We start from the raw sequence: 21,659 nt of genomic DNA on the forward strand, positions 1-21,659 counted from the left end.
AGAAAATCTGGGACACCATGAAAACACCAAACCTAAGAATAATAGGGATAAAAGAAGGAGAAGAATTCCAGTTCAAAGGCACAGAAAATATATTCAACAAAATCATAAAAGAAAACTTTCCCAACCTAAAGAAAGGCATATCTATAAAGGTACAAGAAGCTTACAGAACACCAAATAGACTGGACCAAAAAAAAGTACCCTTGCCACATAATAATCAAAACACTAAGCATACAGAATAAAGACAGAATATTAGCTGCAAAGGAAAAAGGTCAAGTAACATATAAAGACAGACCAATCAGTATAGCATGAATCTTAATGGTACTTATTAATAAACTCAAACCTGAGGCCAGTTATTGGGGTGAATACTGGAAGATCAGAGACAGAACAAGCCACAGCTAACATCACCTGGCCAACTTCTCAGCTGGTCTTGTTTCCTCAGACTGGAAGCTTCTGTGTCCTCATCCCAATGGCTTCCGCTGAACTGCTGCTTGAAAGCCTGAAGCTTAACCAGCCAAAAGCTTAACCAGCCAAATGCTTAACCAGCGAAATGTTTCTAGTTTCTGGTCGTCATGCCTTATATACCTTTCTGCCTTCTACCACCACCCCCTGGGATTAAAGGCTCGCTTTCTGGGATTAAAGCGTGAGTCACCATGCTTGGCTGTATCCTTGAACACATGGATTTCTGCCTCTGGAATGCTAGGATTAAAGGTGTGTGCTACCATAACTTCTATGTTTAATATTGTGGCTGTTCTGTCTCTGACCCCAGATTAAGTTTATTAGGGTGCACAATATTTTGGGGAACACAATACCACCACAAATCAGAATTACACCCGACTTCTCAATGGAGACTCTGAAAGCCAGAAGATCTTGGACAGATGTTCTACAGACACTAAAAGACCATGAATGCCTACCCAGACTACTATATCCAGCAAAACTTTGAATCACCATAGACCGAGAAAACAATATAGTCCACAAGAAAACCAGATTTAAACAATATATATTCATAAATCCAGCCATACAAAAAGTACTAGAAGGAAAACTCCAACCTAAGGAAGTTAGCTGTGTGTGAAGATAACTTCACACCAGTAAATCATAAAGAAGGGAAATGCACACACACATTACCACCACTACTAGCAAAACCAAAAATAACAGGAATTAACAATCACTGGTCATTAATCTCTCTCAATATTAATGGACTCAATTTGCTTATAAAAAGACACAGGCTAACAGAATGGGTACAAAAACAGGACCCACCCTTTTGCTGTATACAAGAAATACACCTTAACCTCAAAGACACATTACCTCAGAGTAAAAGGTTGGGAAAAGATTTTCCAATCAAATGGACTTAAGAAAAAAGCTAGTATAGCTATCCTAATATATGACAAAATAGACTTCAAACTAAATCAATCAAAAGAGATTGAGAAGGACATTTCATATTCATCACAGGAAAAAAATCCATCAAGATGAAGTATCAGTTTTGAACATCTATACTCCAAGTTCAAGGGCATCCACATTTGTAAAAAAAACATTACTAAAGCTTAAATCACAAATCAGATCCCACACACTAATAGTAGGAGACTTCAGCACCTCACTCTCGCCACTGGACAGGTCTGCCAGACAGAAACTTAACAGAGAAATAAGGGAATTAATAGATGTTATGACTCAGATGGACATAACAGACATCCATGGAACATGTCACCCAAACAAAAAAGAATATACCTTCTCAGCACCTCATTGAACATTCTCTAAAGTTGACCACATACTTGGTAACAAAGCAAACCTCAACAGATACAAAAATTTAGAATAACCCCCTGTATCTTATCAAATCATCATAGTTTTAAGGTTAGAATTCAACAACAACACAAATTGCAGAGAGCCTACAAACTCATGGAAATTGAACAATGCTCAGCTGAATCACCACTGGGTCAAGGAAGAAATAAAGAAATTAAAGACTTCCTACAACTCAATAAAAATGAATGCACAGTATTTCCAAACTTATGGGACACTATGAAAGTAGTGCTAAGAGGAAAGTTTATAGCACTATGTACCTACATAAAGAACGTGGAGAAATCTCACAATAGTGACTTAACAGCACACCTGAAGGCTCTAGAACAAAAAGAAGCAAACTCACCGAGGAGGAGACATCTGAAGAAAAAGGACAAGTTATCAAGAGAAAATGTCCCAAGACAAAGCATAAATTGGCCTGTTGGTATAACACATTTACAAGATAAAATTTCATAAATCTTCCCAAATGTTTCTTTCTGCTGTTCTCTACAGATGCATAATGCAAATGATCTTTTTGTAGCCCAGTCCAATTAAAAATTAAGCTGGTTTTGGCATTGGAGCATGGCTCTCTCCTTCTCTAAACCAAAGCATGCTTATTAAAAAGAAAAATCCAAAATCTCAGTCTCATGTCAGAAGAGCCACCTGATATGGGACAGAAGAAAAACCAAAATTAAGGGACCATTCTATTGCTACTAATATCATAATCCTTTGGTTTTATTTTGACACTGTTAAAACTTTTAAGGTACAAATATTATCTCAATTTATAAAATTAGTATATACATTAAACTTTTCATCAAGATATTAATGGTAATATAGAATACTAATTCAAGAAAAAGGCTTCATCTAGCTTCCTATACATAATCTTGGGTTTGAGTATCTATCAGATCACTAGGAATTAAGTTTTTGTACTATGGATGTACAAAACAAATTATGGTCCTTTAACCTCTTTGAGATCTGATGAATATGAAATTTAAAATGTTTAAGTTTTCTGCAGTCAACCATGACCATGCCTCACAGTGACCTTTGAAGTCTCCAAAAGGAAGATGGGGCCCCACAATAATAATCCACTGGGACTCTGTGGTAACACCACTAACCTGACAAATGCCACCTGAAGATTGCCTTTGGACTACAAACTGCTCAGGACAATTTCAAGGTGGCTGGCTGAGGTGGTCCAGCCTCACAGACTACTCTAGCCAGGACTTGAGATAAGCCCTGCACTTTCCCATTACAGAGACTGGACAACAAATGATACAGCTAGCTCTCCCATGACTTGACAATTATCCCATTTATTTTCAGAGTCCTCTAAAGATGTTATCATCCCCAGACATCAGGAAGTAACTTTAAGAACATGATGACTGCATTCCCAAGAGGAAGGTGGGTGGTTTGGGGTTGTTCAATGGGTTATGGATATTTGTCATGATTTAGGGGGGTTAGTTACAAGTTGTTATTGGTAATGGTCAGGAAAAAAAGCTGAACAAAGGAGATTAGATTCAGGGATCTTGTTCTGTAAAGAAAAAAGGGGATATAGAAATGATAGAATAAAAGGGTAGATTATTGAATCTACTTTTAAACCAAAAAGCAACTACTAATCTTAAATTTTTTACATTGATATGGATTTTTATATATTGATGGAGATCTCATCTATTTCTCATTTCCAGGGTGACCCATGTGTTCCTCTTTGATCCTCCTTGTTAGCTAACTTCTCTGGAGATGTGGGTTGTAGTCTGGTTATCCTTTATATATCCAGTATCCACTTATGAGTGAGTACATACTATGTCTATCCCTCTGAGTCTGGGTTACCTCACTCAGGATGATATTCTCTAGTTCTATCCATTTGCCTGCAAATTTCACAATGTCATTGTTTCTTACTGCTGAGTAGTACTCCACTGATACAAATTTGAGATTATTTTTGTTATACTGTATATATTTCCACTCTTGTTTAAGATATTTTTGTAGATTGAAACAAATTTAAGGTTATTTTTGTTAGAACTATTGTACATATGTTTCCACTCTTGTTCAGGATATTGTACCTATATAGCTCATTCAACAATATGATGTAAATTTCTAGTCCTTGAAAGTTATTATTTCAAACTATTTAGGATAATAAAGAAATACAGGTTAATAGTTAGCTACATATTATAATCAAACTTGTAGTCATGTTAGGTATGTTTTCAAGTTAAATAGAGATATTTTAAGATAGACAGGTGGTCTCCAAACACTTCAGAGATCTACAGAATATGGCATTTAATATGTTTTAATAGCGTAGGTTCTTTTTTTATGACAATGAAACATGCCTGCTCCTGGCAGCACCAATCTACTTCAGAGATGATGATGAGCATTGAAGAAACTCCATATAGAGTTCACTTTCTTTGTGGCAAAAGCTAGCCATGTGGACAAAGGAAGTGCTCTTGCTTTGACTGCTGACAGTATGCTGTCCAAATTGGACAAGCAGGACACAAAAGAAAGTGACCCCAGAAACTTGCCAGAACAAGGTAGGACAGCCCTTCAAAAATCCTGCTTCTCAGAAAAGTTTATCAGATATTCTAGGCGTGCAGGCCAAAGATGGATGCTCCAATGTTACAGAGGAACCTTGGGTAACTGTCCAGGCAGCCAGCTGTTTCTATCATTTCTTAGTTTTGGAAGTTGTTTGCTCTGCACTTCCTGTTTATTCAGGTTATATTACATCCTTCTCGGGTCTATGATGGAGATGAAGACTAGACAGTTATTATTTTCCTTGTTGACAAATTCACAAAAGAAGTGTAAATTGTATAAAGTTGAGAGACATAAAAAGATAGTTTTGGGTTGGTAAGGCAAGTTAGGATAGAAAGTGAATTAGGTACAACACTTGGGTCTTATCAAGATAGATAATGAAGTATTTTCTCTAAATTTGTCAAATGCTAATGGACTAGACATTGTTAACGTAATTATTTCCTATATATTTGTATAAAGTTATTTTACTCACCGTATATGTGTTTACTATGTTAGTTAATACCTTTGCTTTTTATTTAGAAAAAAAGGGGAAAATGTTGTGTGATATTTTGATTGTGTTCTGATAAATAAAGCTTGTTTGGAGTCAGAGGATGGAGCTAGCCACTAGCTAACCATTTTTGTTTGGAGGACATAGAGGGAGAGGAAGTGGTAAGGTGGGGTTGAAACAGGATCTCTGCCCTTTTGGTCAGAGGAACAGAAGATGTAGGAAGTCACTGGTGGCTGTTCCTCTGCTTCTCTGATCTTTCAGGTTTTTACCCCATTATCTGACTCCTGGTTTTTATTGATATGAATGATTAGATTTACACATCAGTTGATATATTAATTTAATGTGTTAATTTAATTAATTTGATGTTTTAATATTATCAAACTGGCCATCTAAACATCCACATTTAAGGGCTTAGTGGGTGAAGGAGCTTTGTTGCCAAACCTGATGCTCTGAGTTTGATCTCAAGGACCCATAGTGATCCAATAGGGAACCAACTCCCACAGGTTGCTGCCTTCCATTCCTATAAGCTGAAGCACGTGTGTGCATGAATGCACACATACACTCACACACACTAAAAAATAAAGTGTAGTTGTAAGTCTGTATTTTAAGACACAATTAGTAACAACCTCTTAATACATAAGCTATTCAATAAATAAATCAATAAATAGGTCATTCAGTGCAAGGCACGGTTTAATGTTAGCAATTGCTCATCCAAACATGAAATTGACAAATGTGGTACCACAAAGGAACACATATTATGATTCCTTTGGAATATAAAATAATGCTGACACCATTTTTTAAATGCTACTAGGAGCTGAGAACTCCCTGTGTTGCCTGTGCCCTCCTGAGACAGGAGTGCTGTGGGCTTTACAGGTGACCAGTTGCTCCTGTTCAGCTTCTCCAGGTGAGTTTAGCTACAGTGCTGCATCTCCTCTGTTAAGGAGAACTTTCCTTTTAGAGGCTTAAGTCACACTGTTAACTTCACACTTTGCACACTGGGTTTAAATTAAATTAAATTCTGAATTGTGCGATGCTGTCTTACCCTGGATAGCCTAATATGTGTGCACACCAATTTCTTCTTCTATCATTGAATAGTCTTGAAAGCTCATTAGGCAGTGTTTAGAAGCACATTTTTTTCCCTGCTGGCTAAATTCCCACACGATTTTAATTAGGTCATTAATAGTTCTCTTTCTCTCTTCCCTCCTCTCTCCCATGTTCCTCCTCTCTCTCTCTTTCTCTTCCCTCCTCTCCTCCACCTCTTCCTCCCTCTCTCCCTCCTTCCCCTTCTCTCTTCCTCCCACATTTCCTCCCCTCTTCCCCTCTCTGAGATTGAACCCAGAGTCTTGCATGTACCTGGCCTCTTTGATTCACCAACCTATTTCTCCACCATTGTAGTTCTCATGATCTCTTCTTAGGTAATGTGGCCCCTGTTATGTGCTATGTATTTGGAATTGATCTGAGCAACAGTAGCATGACTATCTTTGTTATATCAAGACAGATATAATAAATGATTATAATATGAAAACAAGTCTGAGGAGACATAGGCAACTCATGGAATAGACCACATAGGCAAACAAGAGGGCTTGGGTCTTATTCTTTGCTCTACTATAATTCTAAGCTTCCAGGGTTATAATTTAACATCTACTGACACTATGAACTATCCCTGAAGAACAGGAAGACAGGAAAGAAAGAAAGAAAGAAAGAAAGAAAGAAAGAAAGAAAGAAAGAAAGAAAGAAAGAAAGAAAGAAAGAAAGAAAGAAAGAAAGCAGGCAAAAGCTTTTCTGAACACAGAAACATATACAGTATTATACTTTTTCTCTATTTTTTCTACTTACGTATGCAATTGTAAATATTTTATTTGCATATAAATCTTTAGTATAATATATTTTTGAGACAGTGCTTCACTATATAACCCTAGATACATGCAGTTACAGAGACCACAGTGGCCTTGAACTCACCGAGATCCGCTTGTCTCTGCCTCCTGAGTGCTGAAATTAAAGATGTGTACCTTTAGAATCTATATTTATTGTTACTCTTTCCTAACAACTATGGGTAATATAATTTTATAAACATAAAAGTTGTCTATATATTTCTTTAAAGGTTCACAAGTCTAGTTGGTGCATAAGGTTTTTGTTTTTGTTTTTTGTTGGTTTTGGGGGGTTTTTTTTGGTATTTTTGAGACAGGGTTTCTCTGTGTAGCTTTGGAGCTTGTCCTGGAACTCACTAGATAGACCAGGCTGGCCTCATATTCATAGAGATCCACCTGCCTCTGCCTCCCAAGGGCTGGGATTAAAGGCGTGCACCACCACTGCCCGGCTGGGGTGCATGAGCTTTGCTTAGTAGATGAAACATGACCATATGAACATACAAGTCCTCAATGATGAAATGTTTTATTTTTTTCATAAATTACACAGTCAAAATATTGAAACTTAAACAGAATATGACAGAAAATGAGAGACCACAAACTGTGAGTAATAACATTTTATAATTGTGTGATCCATTTACTGTTCAGCATGTAAGATACAAGAGGAATGAGTAATATTTAAAGTGTGGCGGGAGAGACAACTCAGTATTAAGAACACTGGTTGCTGTTGCAGAAGACCAAAGTTCTGTTCCCAGCACCCACATGGAGACTCACAATCATCTGTAACTTCAGTTTCAGGAGATCCAATGCCCTCTTTAGACCTCCACAGGCATTGGCTGCTGTGAGATATTCTGTATGGTAAGTGTATTGCTCTGATTGGTCAATAAATAAAACACTGATTGGCCCATGGCTAGGCAGGAAATATAGGCGGGACTAACGGAGAGGAGAAAAGAAAGAACAGGAAGGCAGAAGGAGACACTGCCAGCCACCGCCAGGACAAGCAGCATGTAATGATGCTTTGTCATAAGCCATGAGCCACGTGGCAAGGTATAGATTTATAGAAATGGGTTAATTTAAGATATAAGAACAGTTAGCAAGAAGCCTGCCATGGCCATACAGTTTGTAAGCAATATAAGTCTCTGTGTTTACTTGGTTGGGTCTGAGCAGCTGTGGGACTGGCAGGTGAGAGAGATTTGTCCTGACTGTGGGCAAGGCAGGAAAACTCTAGCTACAATTGGCCATGCAGATGGTATACATACATACATGTAGGGAAACACCCATACCCATAAAATAAATATTTTTAAATTATTTAGGGTGACATACCTTTAATATCACTTTTCTCTAAGTCTTTTAGTGCTTGAACAAATGTCAGCTGAGTTTCAGTCAGAGGCCAGCTGTTAAACAACACCAAGCACTGTATGATATACTTGTAGCACTGTGAAAGGGAAGGCAGTGAGTCAGGACAAGAAAAAGAAGCCATGCAGTACGTGCACTGACAGACGTATTAGGTCAAGCATATAATGTGTCATTTTATGAATCATACAATCATAGGTTAATTAAATGATAACATTTTTCCCAAAACTTTCTGTGGTGGTTTGAATAAGAATGGCCCCCATAGGCTCATATGTTTGAATGCTTTGGTGCCAAGTCGGTGGAATTGTTTTGGAAAGGATTAGGAAATGCTGCTTGTTGGAGGTGTGTCCTTGAAGGTGGACTTTGAGGTTTCAAAAGACCATGCCAGACCTAGTCTCTGCCTCCAACTTGCAGATAAGATGTTAGCTCTCACCCACTGCTCCAGTACCACACCACCTGTTGCCATGCTCCCCACCATGATCATCATAGACTCACACTCTGAAAGTAAGCGAGCCCCCAGTTAAATGCTTTCTTTTATAGGTTGCCTGGGTCATGGTGTCTCTTCACAGCAGTACAGCAATAACTGAGACAGCCTCTGACACTCAGTAAAAACGTGTTTGGCATTCTCCATCCCAGCCACTGCCTCTATCATCTAAGTTTCTAGTTTTCACCTGTGTGATGGGCATAAAATAAAATCTCATTTCTGTCATATTTTCATACTTCCTTATATTATTTCAGAGGGTGAGTATCTTTTCAAAGTGGTTGGCTGTTAGGATTCTCTTTTCTTTATACTTAAGTCATAAAACCCGTCCCCTGCATCATCTGTGTCTGTTATTGCTTTTATGGATTAAATTTCCCACTTAAATCTGTAGCACACCTTGAGCCCACCTTTATTATAGTGTTAGCAGTGACAAGCAAGTTCCCTAGCCTCTAATAGGTTACCTTTTCTCCTTTGGCTAATAGTTTCACCTCTATATTAAAAAAAAAAATCGGTGTTTCTTTTTATGATCACTAGTTTTATGTTAACTTTGAAGGGCTCTAGCAGGTCCAAGCATGGCAAACATGGTACCAATAGGCTTTGCCTTTTACCCCTCTTGACTTTGCTAAACCATTAAATTACATTCCTAAAGCTAGCCCCCAAGGTCCATTCCTTTATTTGGCCACGGACTCATTCCTGAGACGGAACCTCAAGGCACAACTATTGAAACACCAAGGTCCAGCAATAAAAATTTATAATTTTGACTAACTTAATTAAAATGCCCAATCAGAACTTACCAACACATCCTAGGTCATTCTAAGACAGAACTCCCCCTTTCCTCTCTTAAAATTAACACTTGAAAAACTATTTGCTGTTGTTTCTGCTGGATTCAGGATTCAGACTCAGTCATCTTGTCTCTGTGCCTTGCTTAATAAAGGATCTCTTTGTGTTTGGTTTGTGCTTGGAAATTGGTGTTTGGGTATGGTGTGTGCTTAATTCGGGTCCCAAAGGGTAGCAACCCACAGTGCACAGGTCTCTTCAAACTTGGCATAGGGCTAGAGTTATTTGAGAGATGGGAAACTCAATTAATAAAATTCCTCCATAAAATTGAGCTACAGGCAAACCTGTAGTGTGTTTTCTTAATTAGTGATTGATGTGGGAGGGGGGCCCATTCTGCTGTGGGTGGCACCACCCCTGGGCTGGTGGTCCTGGGTTCTATGAGAAAGCAGACTGAACATAAACAACCGGGTCATGTAACATTTAGCAAGGGAAAACGTTGAAGGTATTATAATTGCAATTTTATTGCTTTATCTCTTTCCTCGGAGTATTATCTTCTTACAAATGAGTTTTGTCAAACTTCCTTCTCACTCCCCACCAGCCCCTCACTTCTCCCCTGGCCTGAGTGTCTAATTCTGCAAGAACAGACTCGTCCACACTACTCAATAGCCTTGAAATCCCATCCCATTTTCTTATGTTTATAAATTCATGCCTTCTGTGTTTCTCTTGGTCTTATGAGTAGCATACATTAGAATCATAAAATCTAGCTGGGCGGTGGTGGTGCATGCCTTTAATCCCAGCACTTGGGAGGCAGAGCCAGGCAGATCTCTGTGAGTTCGAGGCCAGCCTGGACTACCAAGTGAGTCCCAGGAAAGGTGCAAAGCTACACAGAGAAACCCTGTCTCGAAAAACCAAAAAAAAAAAAAAAAAAAAAAAAAAAAAAAAAAAAAAAAAAAAAAAAAAAAAGAATCATAAACTGTGGATAATTCATTTTGAGGGGGTTTTGTTTGCACATTTCATTGTTTTTCTTTCCCCATCATTCTCAGAACCTTGTCTCTTTTTCAATGAGTAATTATTTAGCTTGTTTCTAACTTTTGTTGCAATAGCTCAGCTCACATGTTTCAGATTATTCATGCCTAGCTGATTAATCAATGTCAGTTATTTCACTAAATATATATTAGTGTTGTTGACAAAGCATAATTCGTTGAGTTTTTATTAAAAATTCATTGAGTTCTATGTTTCATAAATTCTCAGTTGATATTCTTTTTAACTAAAATATTATTTAATATATTTTATCATGTTTTCACGTTTATGAGATTTTAAACTATTAATTATTAATGTATTTGCTATTGCTTTCTGTTAATACCACATATCTTTAGGCACTTTGGCTTTTATTGAAGCACTCATTAGTTTTTTTTTTAATCACAAAATATTTATCTTTTTAAAAATAATTACTTTAGCTTTACACATGTGCGCGCACATGAATGCAGGTGGCCTGAGGGGCCAGAGAGTATTCAGTGTCTGGAGCTGGAGTTGTAGCTGGTGGTGAGCCACCCTGCATGGGTGCTGGGAACCAAACTTAGGTCCTTTGCAAGAGCAACGAACATTGCAAACCCCCAAGTTATCTCTCCAGCCCCAAGCCTGTCTTTCAAAATATCCTGAGTGGAGTGGGGAGATGACTGAGTGAATTAAGAACTTCTCCTGAAAGTGTGCAGACCTGAGTTCAAATTTCAAGAACCGTTCTAAAGCTAGGCGTGGTAGCTGTGTCTATAATCCCAGCGTTCCTGTGGCAAGAGAGAAGCTGGAGGCAGGGGGATCCCTAGAATCTGGGCCAGCTAACCTGAGTTTGCACAGTAGCAAACCACAAAGAGATCCTGCTACAAATAAGACAGAAGGCAAGGACTTTGACCAGAGGTTGTCCTCTGGCTTGCTGTGGTATGCTTTGACACATATATCCCCATATTCACACACATGAGTGCTCACAGACACACACACACACACACACACACACACACACACACACACACACACACACACAGAGGAAACAATAAAATACCCTGGGTATGCCAAGACAAAGACTCTATAATTCGAAATGGTTCTTAGTTTGCTCCTCAGCAACACTGGTTTCCAGGAGGCATGCATTGAACATTTCAATTGGGTTACTGACTCACCTGCTCTCTACACCGTTCTAATAGCTTTTCGAATTTCTTCTTAGTTGGGCAGGTGGGTGTCTCCGTGTTAGTTAAGGCCACAGCTACTTGATTCAGTCTTCTTTTTATTTTTAGATTTGTCTGTAATGATTTCTAAATAGTGTGACCTTGAACATCATCACCGTTATGTCCCAGTCCCTGTTTACATCCTGTGATAGGTTCTTCCCTGTTAGTTTTTTTTTTTTTTTTTTTTTTTTTTTTTACGTTTATTGGTTCACTCTGTGTGCCTGTGCACATGTGTATGCAGGTGGTGATAGGTTCTGCCCTGTTTGTTTTTACGTTTATTGGTTCACTCTGCATGCCTGTGCATATGTGTATGCAGGCGCACTTGTCTGTGAATATGCACAGGGAGACCAGAGCCAGGTCTGGGTTCCTTTTGCAGTTGCTCTCTGCCTTACTTTTTGAGACAGTGTCTCTCTCTGAATCCAGAACTTTCCAATTTGTCTAAACTAACTGACCCTAGGATCTGCTTCTCTTGGTCTCGCAGCCTGGAGTTACATACGTACATTTTACCCACTGAGCCATCTTCCTAGCCCCAAATAATTCTTCCCCGCCCCCAAGCTGATGTACCTGTTGTGGTGTGCTACAATTTTCTTCTACAACGGGTACATTCATAACTTCTTCTTCCAGCAGAGGCACACCTGATTCTGCTGCCGCCATTCCAGGTCTGCCCTTGAAGGACTTCTGACTCGTTGGGCCAGTTTTTTTCTTAGTCATCACTTCTGGTTCTTTCTTAGGTGAAGTATGAGATAAGAGGATTTGCTTGCTAGCTAAAAAGGAGAACTATTATGTTAGCATATTTGGTGTGCATTGGTATTACTGATTATAGCCTACATACACACTTATAGAATATAGTGTACTTAAAAGGGCATGCATATTTTTAGAAGATTAAAAAAAACCCACTGGATCTTTTAAAATTTTCTGGCCTTAGAGTTATTTATTAAGAATGTTCATGTGGGGCTGGAGAGGAGATGCATTAGTTAAGAGCACATGCTGCTCCTAAAGAGGATCCTGGTTTAGTCCCCAGCATCCACCTGGTACCTTAAAACCACCAGTGGCTCCAGTTCCAGGAGGTCCAAATCCTTCTTCTGGCCTCTGTGGGACCAGGCATGCACATGGTGCCATTCATACATGTAGGCCAACACTGATATACATACATAAATATTAAAAAATAAAATACAGACTCATGTATAAAAAATAAATTTTCTCAAAGTTTTCTTTAAAGGAGAGTCATAACCAATCTGTCAGTTTTGGGAGCCTAATTAAACAAATAATTACACTGGCATCATTGGAGTCAAGCACAGTGTTTGTCAAGTGTGAAGTTTTGGTTTCCATTTTAAATTAAACATTTTAAATGCCACAGCAGCACAAGCATCCACTCAGGAATGCAGTCCACACTCCAGGTAGGTACTTACACTGGGAGCTCAGTGCTCTTTCACTCCCCAGGAAGTAGAAGGCAGGGATGATGGCCTGCCCTTTGCCTGTGGCGCTCACCATGATCTCCTCACTTTCCAGCACCTGCAGCTTGATGAAGGCGTCAGGCTTGGATGTGCGGACTTGTATTGTGATGCACTGTGCCAAGGTCACTTTGATGGAGTACCTAGAGTGAGAAAAGTTCAGCTTGAGGAGCAAGCACACTGGCCTTTCCTCAAGCTGATAAAGGAAATGGTGTGATGTTCTCATTTGATTGTCTGAAAGTAGAGCAGCTTTGTAAGGCCCTCAGACCTGCTAAAATGTTTGAGTGACCACAGACTTTGACAAAGGAGCCCCAAATGACACAGTCAAGAAAAACAGTAGCATGTTTCCATTATTAGAGTCTATCAGGTCGATCTCAGTCCTCGGGGGTGGCCTTGATCTGGAGGTGGTGGGGATGGGGGGTGGGCTGGGGGGAAGGGGAGGGGGCAGGAAGGGGGAGAACAAGGGAATCTGTGGCTGTTATGTAGAACTGAATAGTATTGTAAAATAAAAGAAAAAAGAAAAAAGAAAAAAGAAAAAAAAAAGAAAACTCCAAGTAGGAAATGTACCTTTTTGTTAAGTACAACAGGAAGCCACTTATGAAACAGAATAGATCTAAAAGCCACCATCCTTAACAGTCATGTGACCAGCACTACATGTCACATACTCACACCACTTTACAGTAGAAAAAGAACAGCTCACAGAAGCAGACCTTTGCAAGTTTCACCCTCAATACCACTTTGCTCTGAAGAATAAAATACAGAGAAACCAAAAGTATTCGCAGTGCCCCCCACCCCCATCTCAGTTTACCCTGTATTGCCACGATAAACACAATGACCAAATGCAACTTAGGGAGAAAAACATTTCTTTCACCTTATAGTTTATAGTCCATCGTGAAGGGCAGTCAGGACAGGGACCCAAGGCAGAAACCATGGAGGAGTGCTGCTTACTGGCTTGCTCCTCTTAGCTTGCTCAGCCTGCCTTTTTAAATACCCCAGAAGCACCTGCTCAGGGGCAGGACTGCCCGCTGAGGGCTGGGCCTTCCCATGTCAATCACTAATTAAGAAAATGCCCACGAAACTTGCCTGCATGCCAGTGTGATGGCATTTTCTCAATGTGAGGTTCCCACTTCCCAGATGACTCAGCTATGTCACGTGGGCAAATGACCAGCTAGTGCACCCCCACACTCACCCTGGGACGCACAAGTTGGAAAGCTTCAGTAAGAAGAGTAGGAAAAGGCGATTGAGCCATCCTCTCCTCCCTCCCAGAACAGAGTTGTAAGGGTTTTTGTTTGTTTGTTTGTTTAACTTTAAAAGCATCATTACTGTGTGTGTGTGTGTGTGTGTGTGTGTGTGTGTGTGTGTGTGTATGTGTGTGTGTATTATTTGATTCTCTCTTTCCACATTTACATGGATTCCTGGGAGGGAACTCAGGTTGCCAGGGTTACACACTGTGTGTGGCAAGCATTTTACCTTCTGAGTCTTCTTTCTGGCCCTTGTTTTGTATTTTTGCTGTTTTCTCTCTCTAGTAATTCTTCACAAATGCCCAAGACCCAGTAGACTTTCTTTTTTCTAAGCGGACGCAAATAAAACAAGAAGCAAACCAGCAATATCCATCACTTGGCACTCCATACTAACCTGCCTTCCCTCCCAAGGGCCCCTCTCTGGAGTATCCCCCTTTGGCTCTTCTTACCAATTCATCTCCCAATCACTTGCTCAGCACTGACCCAGAATCTTGGTTTACACTGGCCAGGATTCCAAGCATGTGTACCTCCAACATGGAAACTTTTAGTCTTATCTTCTGGGCTCTTGGAAGAGTCTGTTTATCAGGGTTGAAGGGATCCTCCAAGTCTTGTTTTTAGACACGGGTTGCTTCTGAGCAAAGCAACTTCACACTGTCCCTTCTCTTCAGATCTGCTTTCTCAAGCACCTCTGCCATTGATATCCCACATACATCAGAGAAGCAATGCTGTGCTCTCATTCATAGATTGGAAACAACATTCATCCTACAGTTTCCCAGGGTCTCCATGAGCTCAAATGGAATCAAAGGTCCTAAATGGAAGCCTCGAGCTCAGCTGTCTCTCTAGGATCATGTGACTGTTACTAATATTACAAGCAAGAACTCTTCCTACTGACTACCTTACAAATTAGCTTCTGCCCTGTGTCCTCATCTGAAATAAATGATATCAGTCAGACTAACTTAGTTCTAGGTTAAATACTGCTTCTTAGTCTGTAAATGGCCTCAATATGGCTCCATGGCTTTTGGTAAACAAACCAGTCAAGCTAATAAACTAGTCACACTAGCAAACAAGTTAATCATTCCATTTTTAGTTTTTGATCTCCTTTTTTCTTATTTTATTTCTTATAGGCAATGTTGAAAATATGTTACAGGCCGGGTGGTGGTGGTGCACGCCTTTAATCCCAGCACTCAGGAGGCAGAGGCAGGCAGATCTCTGTGAGTTTGAGGCCAGCCTGGGCTACAGAGCAAGTTCCAGGAAAGGTGCAAAGCTACACAGAGAACCCTGTCTCGAAAAAAAAAAAAAAGAAAGAAAGAAAAGAAAAGAAAAAAGAAAAAGAAAATATGTTACAGGAAGACAAATTGATAGGCAAATCCCCATTTTAGTCTGCTTTCATGCAGAATGTTCTTTATGTCTTTACCTAGGTTCATGTATAAAACTTAAATTAATTAAATTAAAATATATTCATGTATAAAGCTTAAATATGAGCATAGGGTTATACTATGTTTTGTGTTTTAGTGTTGTTGCTTATTCAGTTTTGATTCAATTTTTTTGCAGTTTTAAGGAGGAAAGCTTTTGTATTGAATAAGAATTATAGAAAAAAATCAGGCAGAGTATTATTATTTGTCAAATTTTATCAATAAGACTTAGTTTTTTCCCTCTGAAAACCAACTCACCAATGTATGGTGCCTTTAAAAATAGCTCTTCAATATAATAAAACCTAGAAAATAATAGGGTACTTTTTTTAACTGGGCACCATAGATCATGTCCATCGTGGCTTTAACCATAAGGAGTAGCATTAAACCAAGTAAATGACTGAGTATTCACATGACTGACTACTGGAAGTCATAAAGCAGCTAAAGACATCTTGACATTATTGATAAATGACCACTACATAACACTTTATGAAATGTCAGAACCACAAAGTTCTCAGTGTCGTGATTTTAAAAGTGGTAAACTATGACCAGAAAGAAATGATATAAGAAACAAGAACAAAGTGTCAACTAGGACTGTTTGTTGGTTGTATGATTACAAATGACACATATATTTAATGTGTTTTCTAAATTCACGGGGGAGAACATTTTCTATTAAAAAGAGAAAATATTTAATGCAGGCCAACAATGCATTGGGCACAGTGCTAGTCCCCATGTTTAAAGGACATGTGTCTGGCCTTCAGTTAGCTTGACTGTCATCTCTTGGAGGCCCGCTCTTTACTGAAGAAACAGAGGTGAATGAATCTGGGGGAGAAGAGAGTTGGGAAGGGGAACTTAGAGGAGTAGAGGAAGGGGAACCTTTGGTCAGATACATTACATGAGAGAAGAATCTACTTTCAATAAAACTAAGTTAAAAAACATTGCTTCTCATAGAGGCTGAGGAACAGATAATTGGCTAAAATGTATATACATTACATAAGATGTTTACCACAGGAATGGCACCTGGAACAAATATGTATGTTAGTAGTAAAGATAGACACAAAAATTAAGAGTGACCGTGCAATGTCTCAAAACAAACATAACAGAGTTCTAGATTCCAAAAACAACAACTTTATGTAAAAAACCTAATGGAGACCCTGAAGTTGTGCAGGTGCATTGAGAAGAGAGGGGGAGACACACGCCAAGGCTGGGGTACGTCCGAATTAGAATCCACAGACACGATTAATGAAAGAAAGTGGGACCAGTACTAGGCCAATTCAAGGGGAATGAATAGGTGAGTATGAAAAGAAGGTTGGAGTGATAAACAAGGATTCCCCCCCCCCCACATACCCAACCAGAGAGTAGCCAAAGATAGGGTAAGGCAAGGAGAATGTCAAATAGCCATAGGAGACCAGAAAGAATCTTCAGTGACAGTGAAGTAAATCAAAGCCTAAGAAAGGGTATTAGCATTATTTGAAACTGTATAGGTTTGATTGAGCCATGCTAGTGTTAATTAGTTATTTCCATAAATTTACAGAAATTAAAATTTAATGCCCTCAGAAGTATGAATTCATTTTAATAAAAATATTTTAAGAACATCTTTATCCATCTATTCTATACTTGTACCTGAACATGATTTTCTTGTCATTAGGAATGTAGTAGTCTCTGATTTCCTTTATGGTGAAGGTGTTGCATGGAGCATCTCGGGAAAGAAATGGAAGCGGGTTGTAAGAGCCAATGAGCCTCAGTTTCCACCGTGCGCCTGACACGTAGTTGTCCCCAGTATATGCTTCAGCCACAAATGTGTAGCCTTTCTAAAATAGAAGGCAACCACACACATAGGATTCACACTGCCATGAGGCTCTCAAATACGTGGTCCACACATGGAAAGAAATTTGCTATCATAATAAATAGGCTCCCCATAGGTCCAATATCTCCTAAAATCATCAAGCCAATAATGTTATGTTTAAAATCCTTAGAAATAATCAGCTTAGGGCTGAGGATGTATCCAAGTGGTAGGATGCTGACTTAGCTTGTGTGTACCCCTGGGTTAGATCCTCAGTGCTGTAAAGAAAAAAACTCTGAGAAATCTCACAAGTCAGTGCCCTAAATCCACTGTTCCATCTTTGAGGAGTTATGACCTAATTAGGGAGACAACTGTTTGTTTAATTGAAGAAGCATATACATTTACAAGCTTCATTCCAATAAGAGTCCTTATCAAGCATCAAAGGATGCCTTGTGAAAATTCAAAGGAATGAAACAGACTCCTACAGGCCAAAATGACTTGATAAGGAAGAACTTCATTAGATCATCTAACTAATGTACAAGTAAATAATAACAAAGCTGTTGAATTTCATTTGGGGGCAGGATGTCTCTTGAAGAGGGCACTAGTCAGGTAACCAAGTTCGGCAGCACCCAGGGCTGTATTTTCATTTCTCTTTGCATTAGCCTTAGACATCCTCTGTATAGGTAAAGATATTCACCTGTCTCTAGAAACCATCTCTGAGATATCACATCAACATGGTTCATTAATGCCACAGCAAATTATTTAGTGGTAAAGACAGAAGGATAGCAATGCCTTGTAGGCTGTGTGGTGCTGGTGCAAGTCTTTAATCCCAACACTCAGGAGGCAGAGGCAGGCAGATCTCTGTGAGTTTGAGGCCAGCCTTGTGTACAGAGCTAATTCCAGGACAGCTAGACCTGTTACACAGAAACCCTGTCTCAGAAAAAAAAAAAGGAAGGAAGAAGGAAGGAAGGAAGGAAGGAAGGAAGGAAGGAAGGAAGGAAGGAAGGAAGGAATGCCTAGTAGAAAAAAGACAAGGGCTTCACTTTACAGTAGTGTCTTCCAAGATGAGTTTTGTGAAATATTGGCCCGGTGCATTTTATGAACAGTGTTTCTATGATGCAGTACATTTGGGAAATATTATATATTTTTCCTTTCTGGACATATGGCTACACATATGTTGCCACGCTTGTCAGGTCCCAGGGTGTTAATACAGACTACAGAGCGAAGATTTAAGCTATAGATTTCTTTGCATCAGCTTTGTTCTGGGGTAACATTCAGTGCCACATTCTACCGGGGACATAAATAATTATCAAGCATATTTAAAGAGTGAGAATCACGAAGAGATGACAAGCCATACTAAAAGAAAAGGAAAAAAGGCACCACAGAAAGCTAATTCTCCATTCACACGTCAGCTTCTCTTGCACAGCCTTCCCATGTCTTTCCCTAAAAGTCAGATAGATACAGAGGGCAGAAGAGACAGGAGGGAGGGGTGGGGTGTTGGATACAATCTGAATTTGTCATGTGAAATAATAGTGAAATGGAGATGGAATGTGTGTCTACATTTTGACTCAACTTGCCTCCTTGAGAAAAAATCCATGTGATTTAACCTTAGTTTAGAGAGCCAGCCATGATAAAACACACACACACACACACACACACACACACACACATACAAAGAAGAAACTCAAAACTACACACATACCCCAAAACCTGTGAATTAAATATTTTTTGAATCTCCCTTCCTAAATTAAGTATCAATGACTAATATTAATATAACTTATTTGGTAAAAGAGAAATCATCTCCAGATTTTGATGGCATCTATGATTTTTCTAGACTCTGCCTTTAGACCAGTAGTTCTCAACCAGTGGGTCACGACCCCTTTGGGGGTTGAACAACCCTTTCGCAGGGGTTGCCTGAGGCCATTGAAAACATAGATATTTACATTAAGATTCATAACAGTAGCAAAATTCAGTTATGAAGCAGCCATGAAAATGTGATACTTGGGGATCCCCACAACATAAGGAACTGTATTAAAGGTTAAAGCATTTTGGTTGAGAACCACTGCCCTAGACAAAACCATTTCCTTGCGCAATTTTGAGCTTTCTTAATCAATATTTGTGATAACAAATTAAATTGTTTCTGTTTAAACATAAATCTAGGTTAAGTCTGATAAATGGCAATGCAAAAACTGTCTATGTGTAAAAACAAATTTGTTGTGGAAAGGCCTGAATTCTTCCCTACCACTGGATTTAGTACAAGACATTCTGCTCTGGATGGTAGCGTTCATAGGTAAGGGAAATTTCACAACCCTGGAATTTTTGATGAAATGTCATTTGTTAGACCATGAAGGAGAATACAGAGCAGGAAGGAACACAATGGGTTAAATTCAGTTCATAAAGGCATACTTGACGTATGGAAAAAGAAAAGTGTTACTGAAATAAAGGAAATATGAATATCATTTCAACAAGTGATAAACATAATGGCCATAAGTTAAAATGATATGGTTAAATATAGATAAAAAACTGATCCATTTGCTTTAATAATATGAAGTTTTTGAATTATGATTCAGAACATAATACCAAATACAAATGACTTCCATACAAAATATTTGTTTATTGGATTGCCCCATAAACTATAGATTTTATATTTGTCTGATTTAATATGAGGTAAAAATAATTAAAGGTACTAGGTACAATTTGATACTATCTTCCAATTTTATAAAATCTGATGCCCAAATCAAGAAAATTTATCTCATGAAAAAAATAATGGAAAAACTGAGTTTACTAAACATGAGTTTTAAAAATTATGAGAACTAATAAACTCATTAAAAATAATTTTTAAAGTATCACTATGCATGTGTATACATACGTATATAAATAATCAGTAGGATTAAGTTGTTTAATCAAGAATTTTAACTGGGTGTGTTGGTGCATGCCTTTAACCTTAGCACTTAGGAGGCTGAGGAAGGCAGATCTCTGAGAACTTGAGACCAGCCTGATCTACATGGTGAGTTCTAGGATACTTAGTGCTACATAGATGGGCCTTGTCTTAAAATTATAAAAAGAAATTTTATTTTTTTTTTGTTTAAAAGAAAATGCTTCCTTAAATCTCAAAAGTGGTTCAAAAGAGCTGTTCAGTTTCTTATTGAATTAATACATTTTATATCTATTCTTCATCCTTATGAAGTCAATATTAATTAGACATTCATTAGACAGGTCTGTCTAATTTTCATAAAATAATGCATGATATTGTAGGCTGATATGAACCTCAAAAGAAAAGTACAACCATAATCCAGAGGGAAAAATGATCAAGCTCAAAACCACAGGAAGTTAGGAGCAAAAGCAGCTCTCTTTGTTTGCTGCCCACGTCCACTATACTTGTCACGATTCCCTAATGGGGAATGTGATTGAAGGCATGAAGAAGAGATTAAAATACCCAGAAAGGAAACATCTGACGGAAGGCCAGGGTCTCTCATCCATTCAGCAGGCAGCTTACAGTGCTTCTTGGCCTGATAATGTCATACTACCTTGGAAGACCGAGGGTGGGGGTTGGGAACATGATCTCAGTCCTCTCATGTGTAAGAGCAGAACAAAGGCTATGTGTGAAGTAGAGACAAGCCTGGCCTGTTTCATTTTAGGACCAAATGGACTCCTGGGATCCGCTTCTGTTTTAAAACCGATGTGGCTTTGGTTTCAACAATGGGCATGTACAACGTGTTCTTTCTGGGATGTGAAGCGTGCTGCGGCATTCACTAAAACTCTTCCTCCTAGGTAGATTGTAAGCTCAGCTGCTGTGCTTGCTTCTGGGCTCCTCTTCACTGCTGTTTGAACATCTGGGGATATATTCTGCACCTACCTTGTTCTTGGAGTAAAGGTAAGGCACCACTTTCTGAAACACCTTCGGCACTTGCTCCATTGTGTCATTGTTAACAACATGCAGAATACAGATCGGGAGTGTAGTATATACTTTGGGGACTAAGATCATATCTTGAGGAACCAAAAATGTTTCTCTAGAATTACAAAAGCACAAGCATTTCTTAGTGTGACTCTTAATGCTTTAAATAGAATTTAAACCCAAAGAATCTTTGTGAAACCTTAAAATTGCAAGTAACTAAAAGGCTTGCATATCTTTTCCATTTCAATTTATTATTAGTGTCATTTTGATGTACAAATGCAAACTCCCATTTTATACAATGGTCATGACTTGTACCAGATATACCATTGCTTGGAAATAAATGCTATCTAACTATACTGGAGACAGACTGGTTTATGATGTTAATATATTCACTGAAAAAAATCTATAAATTGTTTACATTTTTATAAT

At 38.7% G+C, this 21,659-nt stretch overlaps 1 protein-coding gene across 1 annotated transcript in view; it reads right to left on the bottom strand.

The window, feature by feature from the left end:
• The window catches only part of Adgb (androglobin), a 141,994-nt gene that overhangs the window by 22,012 nt on the left and 98,323 nt on the right, over positions 1-21,659 (bottom strand). Inside the window, exons 26-31 of the mRNA XM_037200383.1 lie at positions 21,192-21,345; positions 17,176-17,363; positions 12,861-13,045; positions 12,016-12,215; positions 7,951-8,062; positions 6,722-6,751 (exon numbers count right to left, since the gene is read on the bottom strand). Coding sequence (XP_037056278.1) covers positions 6,722-6,751; positions 7,951-8,062; positions 12,016-12,215; positions 12,861-13,045; positions 17,176-17,363; positions 21,192-21,345 — 869 coding nt within the window. The remainder of the gene's footprint in view (positions 1-6,721; positions 6,752-7,950; positions 8,063-12,015; positions 12,216-12,860; positions 13,046-17,175; positions 17,364-21,191; positions 21,346-21,659) is intronic.

The sequence above is a fragment of the Peromyscus leucopus genome, chromosome 8a, assembly GCF_004664715.2.
Source record: "Peromyscus leucopus breed LL Stock chromosome 8a, UCI_PerLeu_2.1, whole genome shotgun sequence".
Classification (NCBI taxonomy): domain Eukaryota; kingdom Metazoa; phylum Chordata; class Mammalia; order Rodentia; family Cricetidae; genus Peromyscus; species Peromyscus leucopus.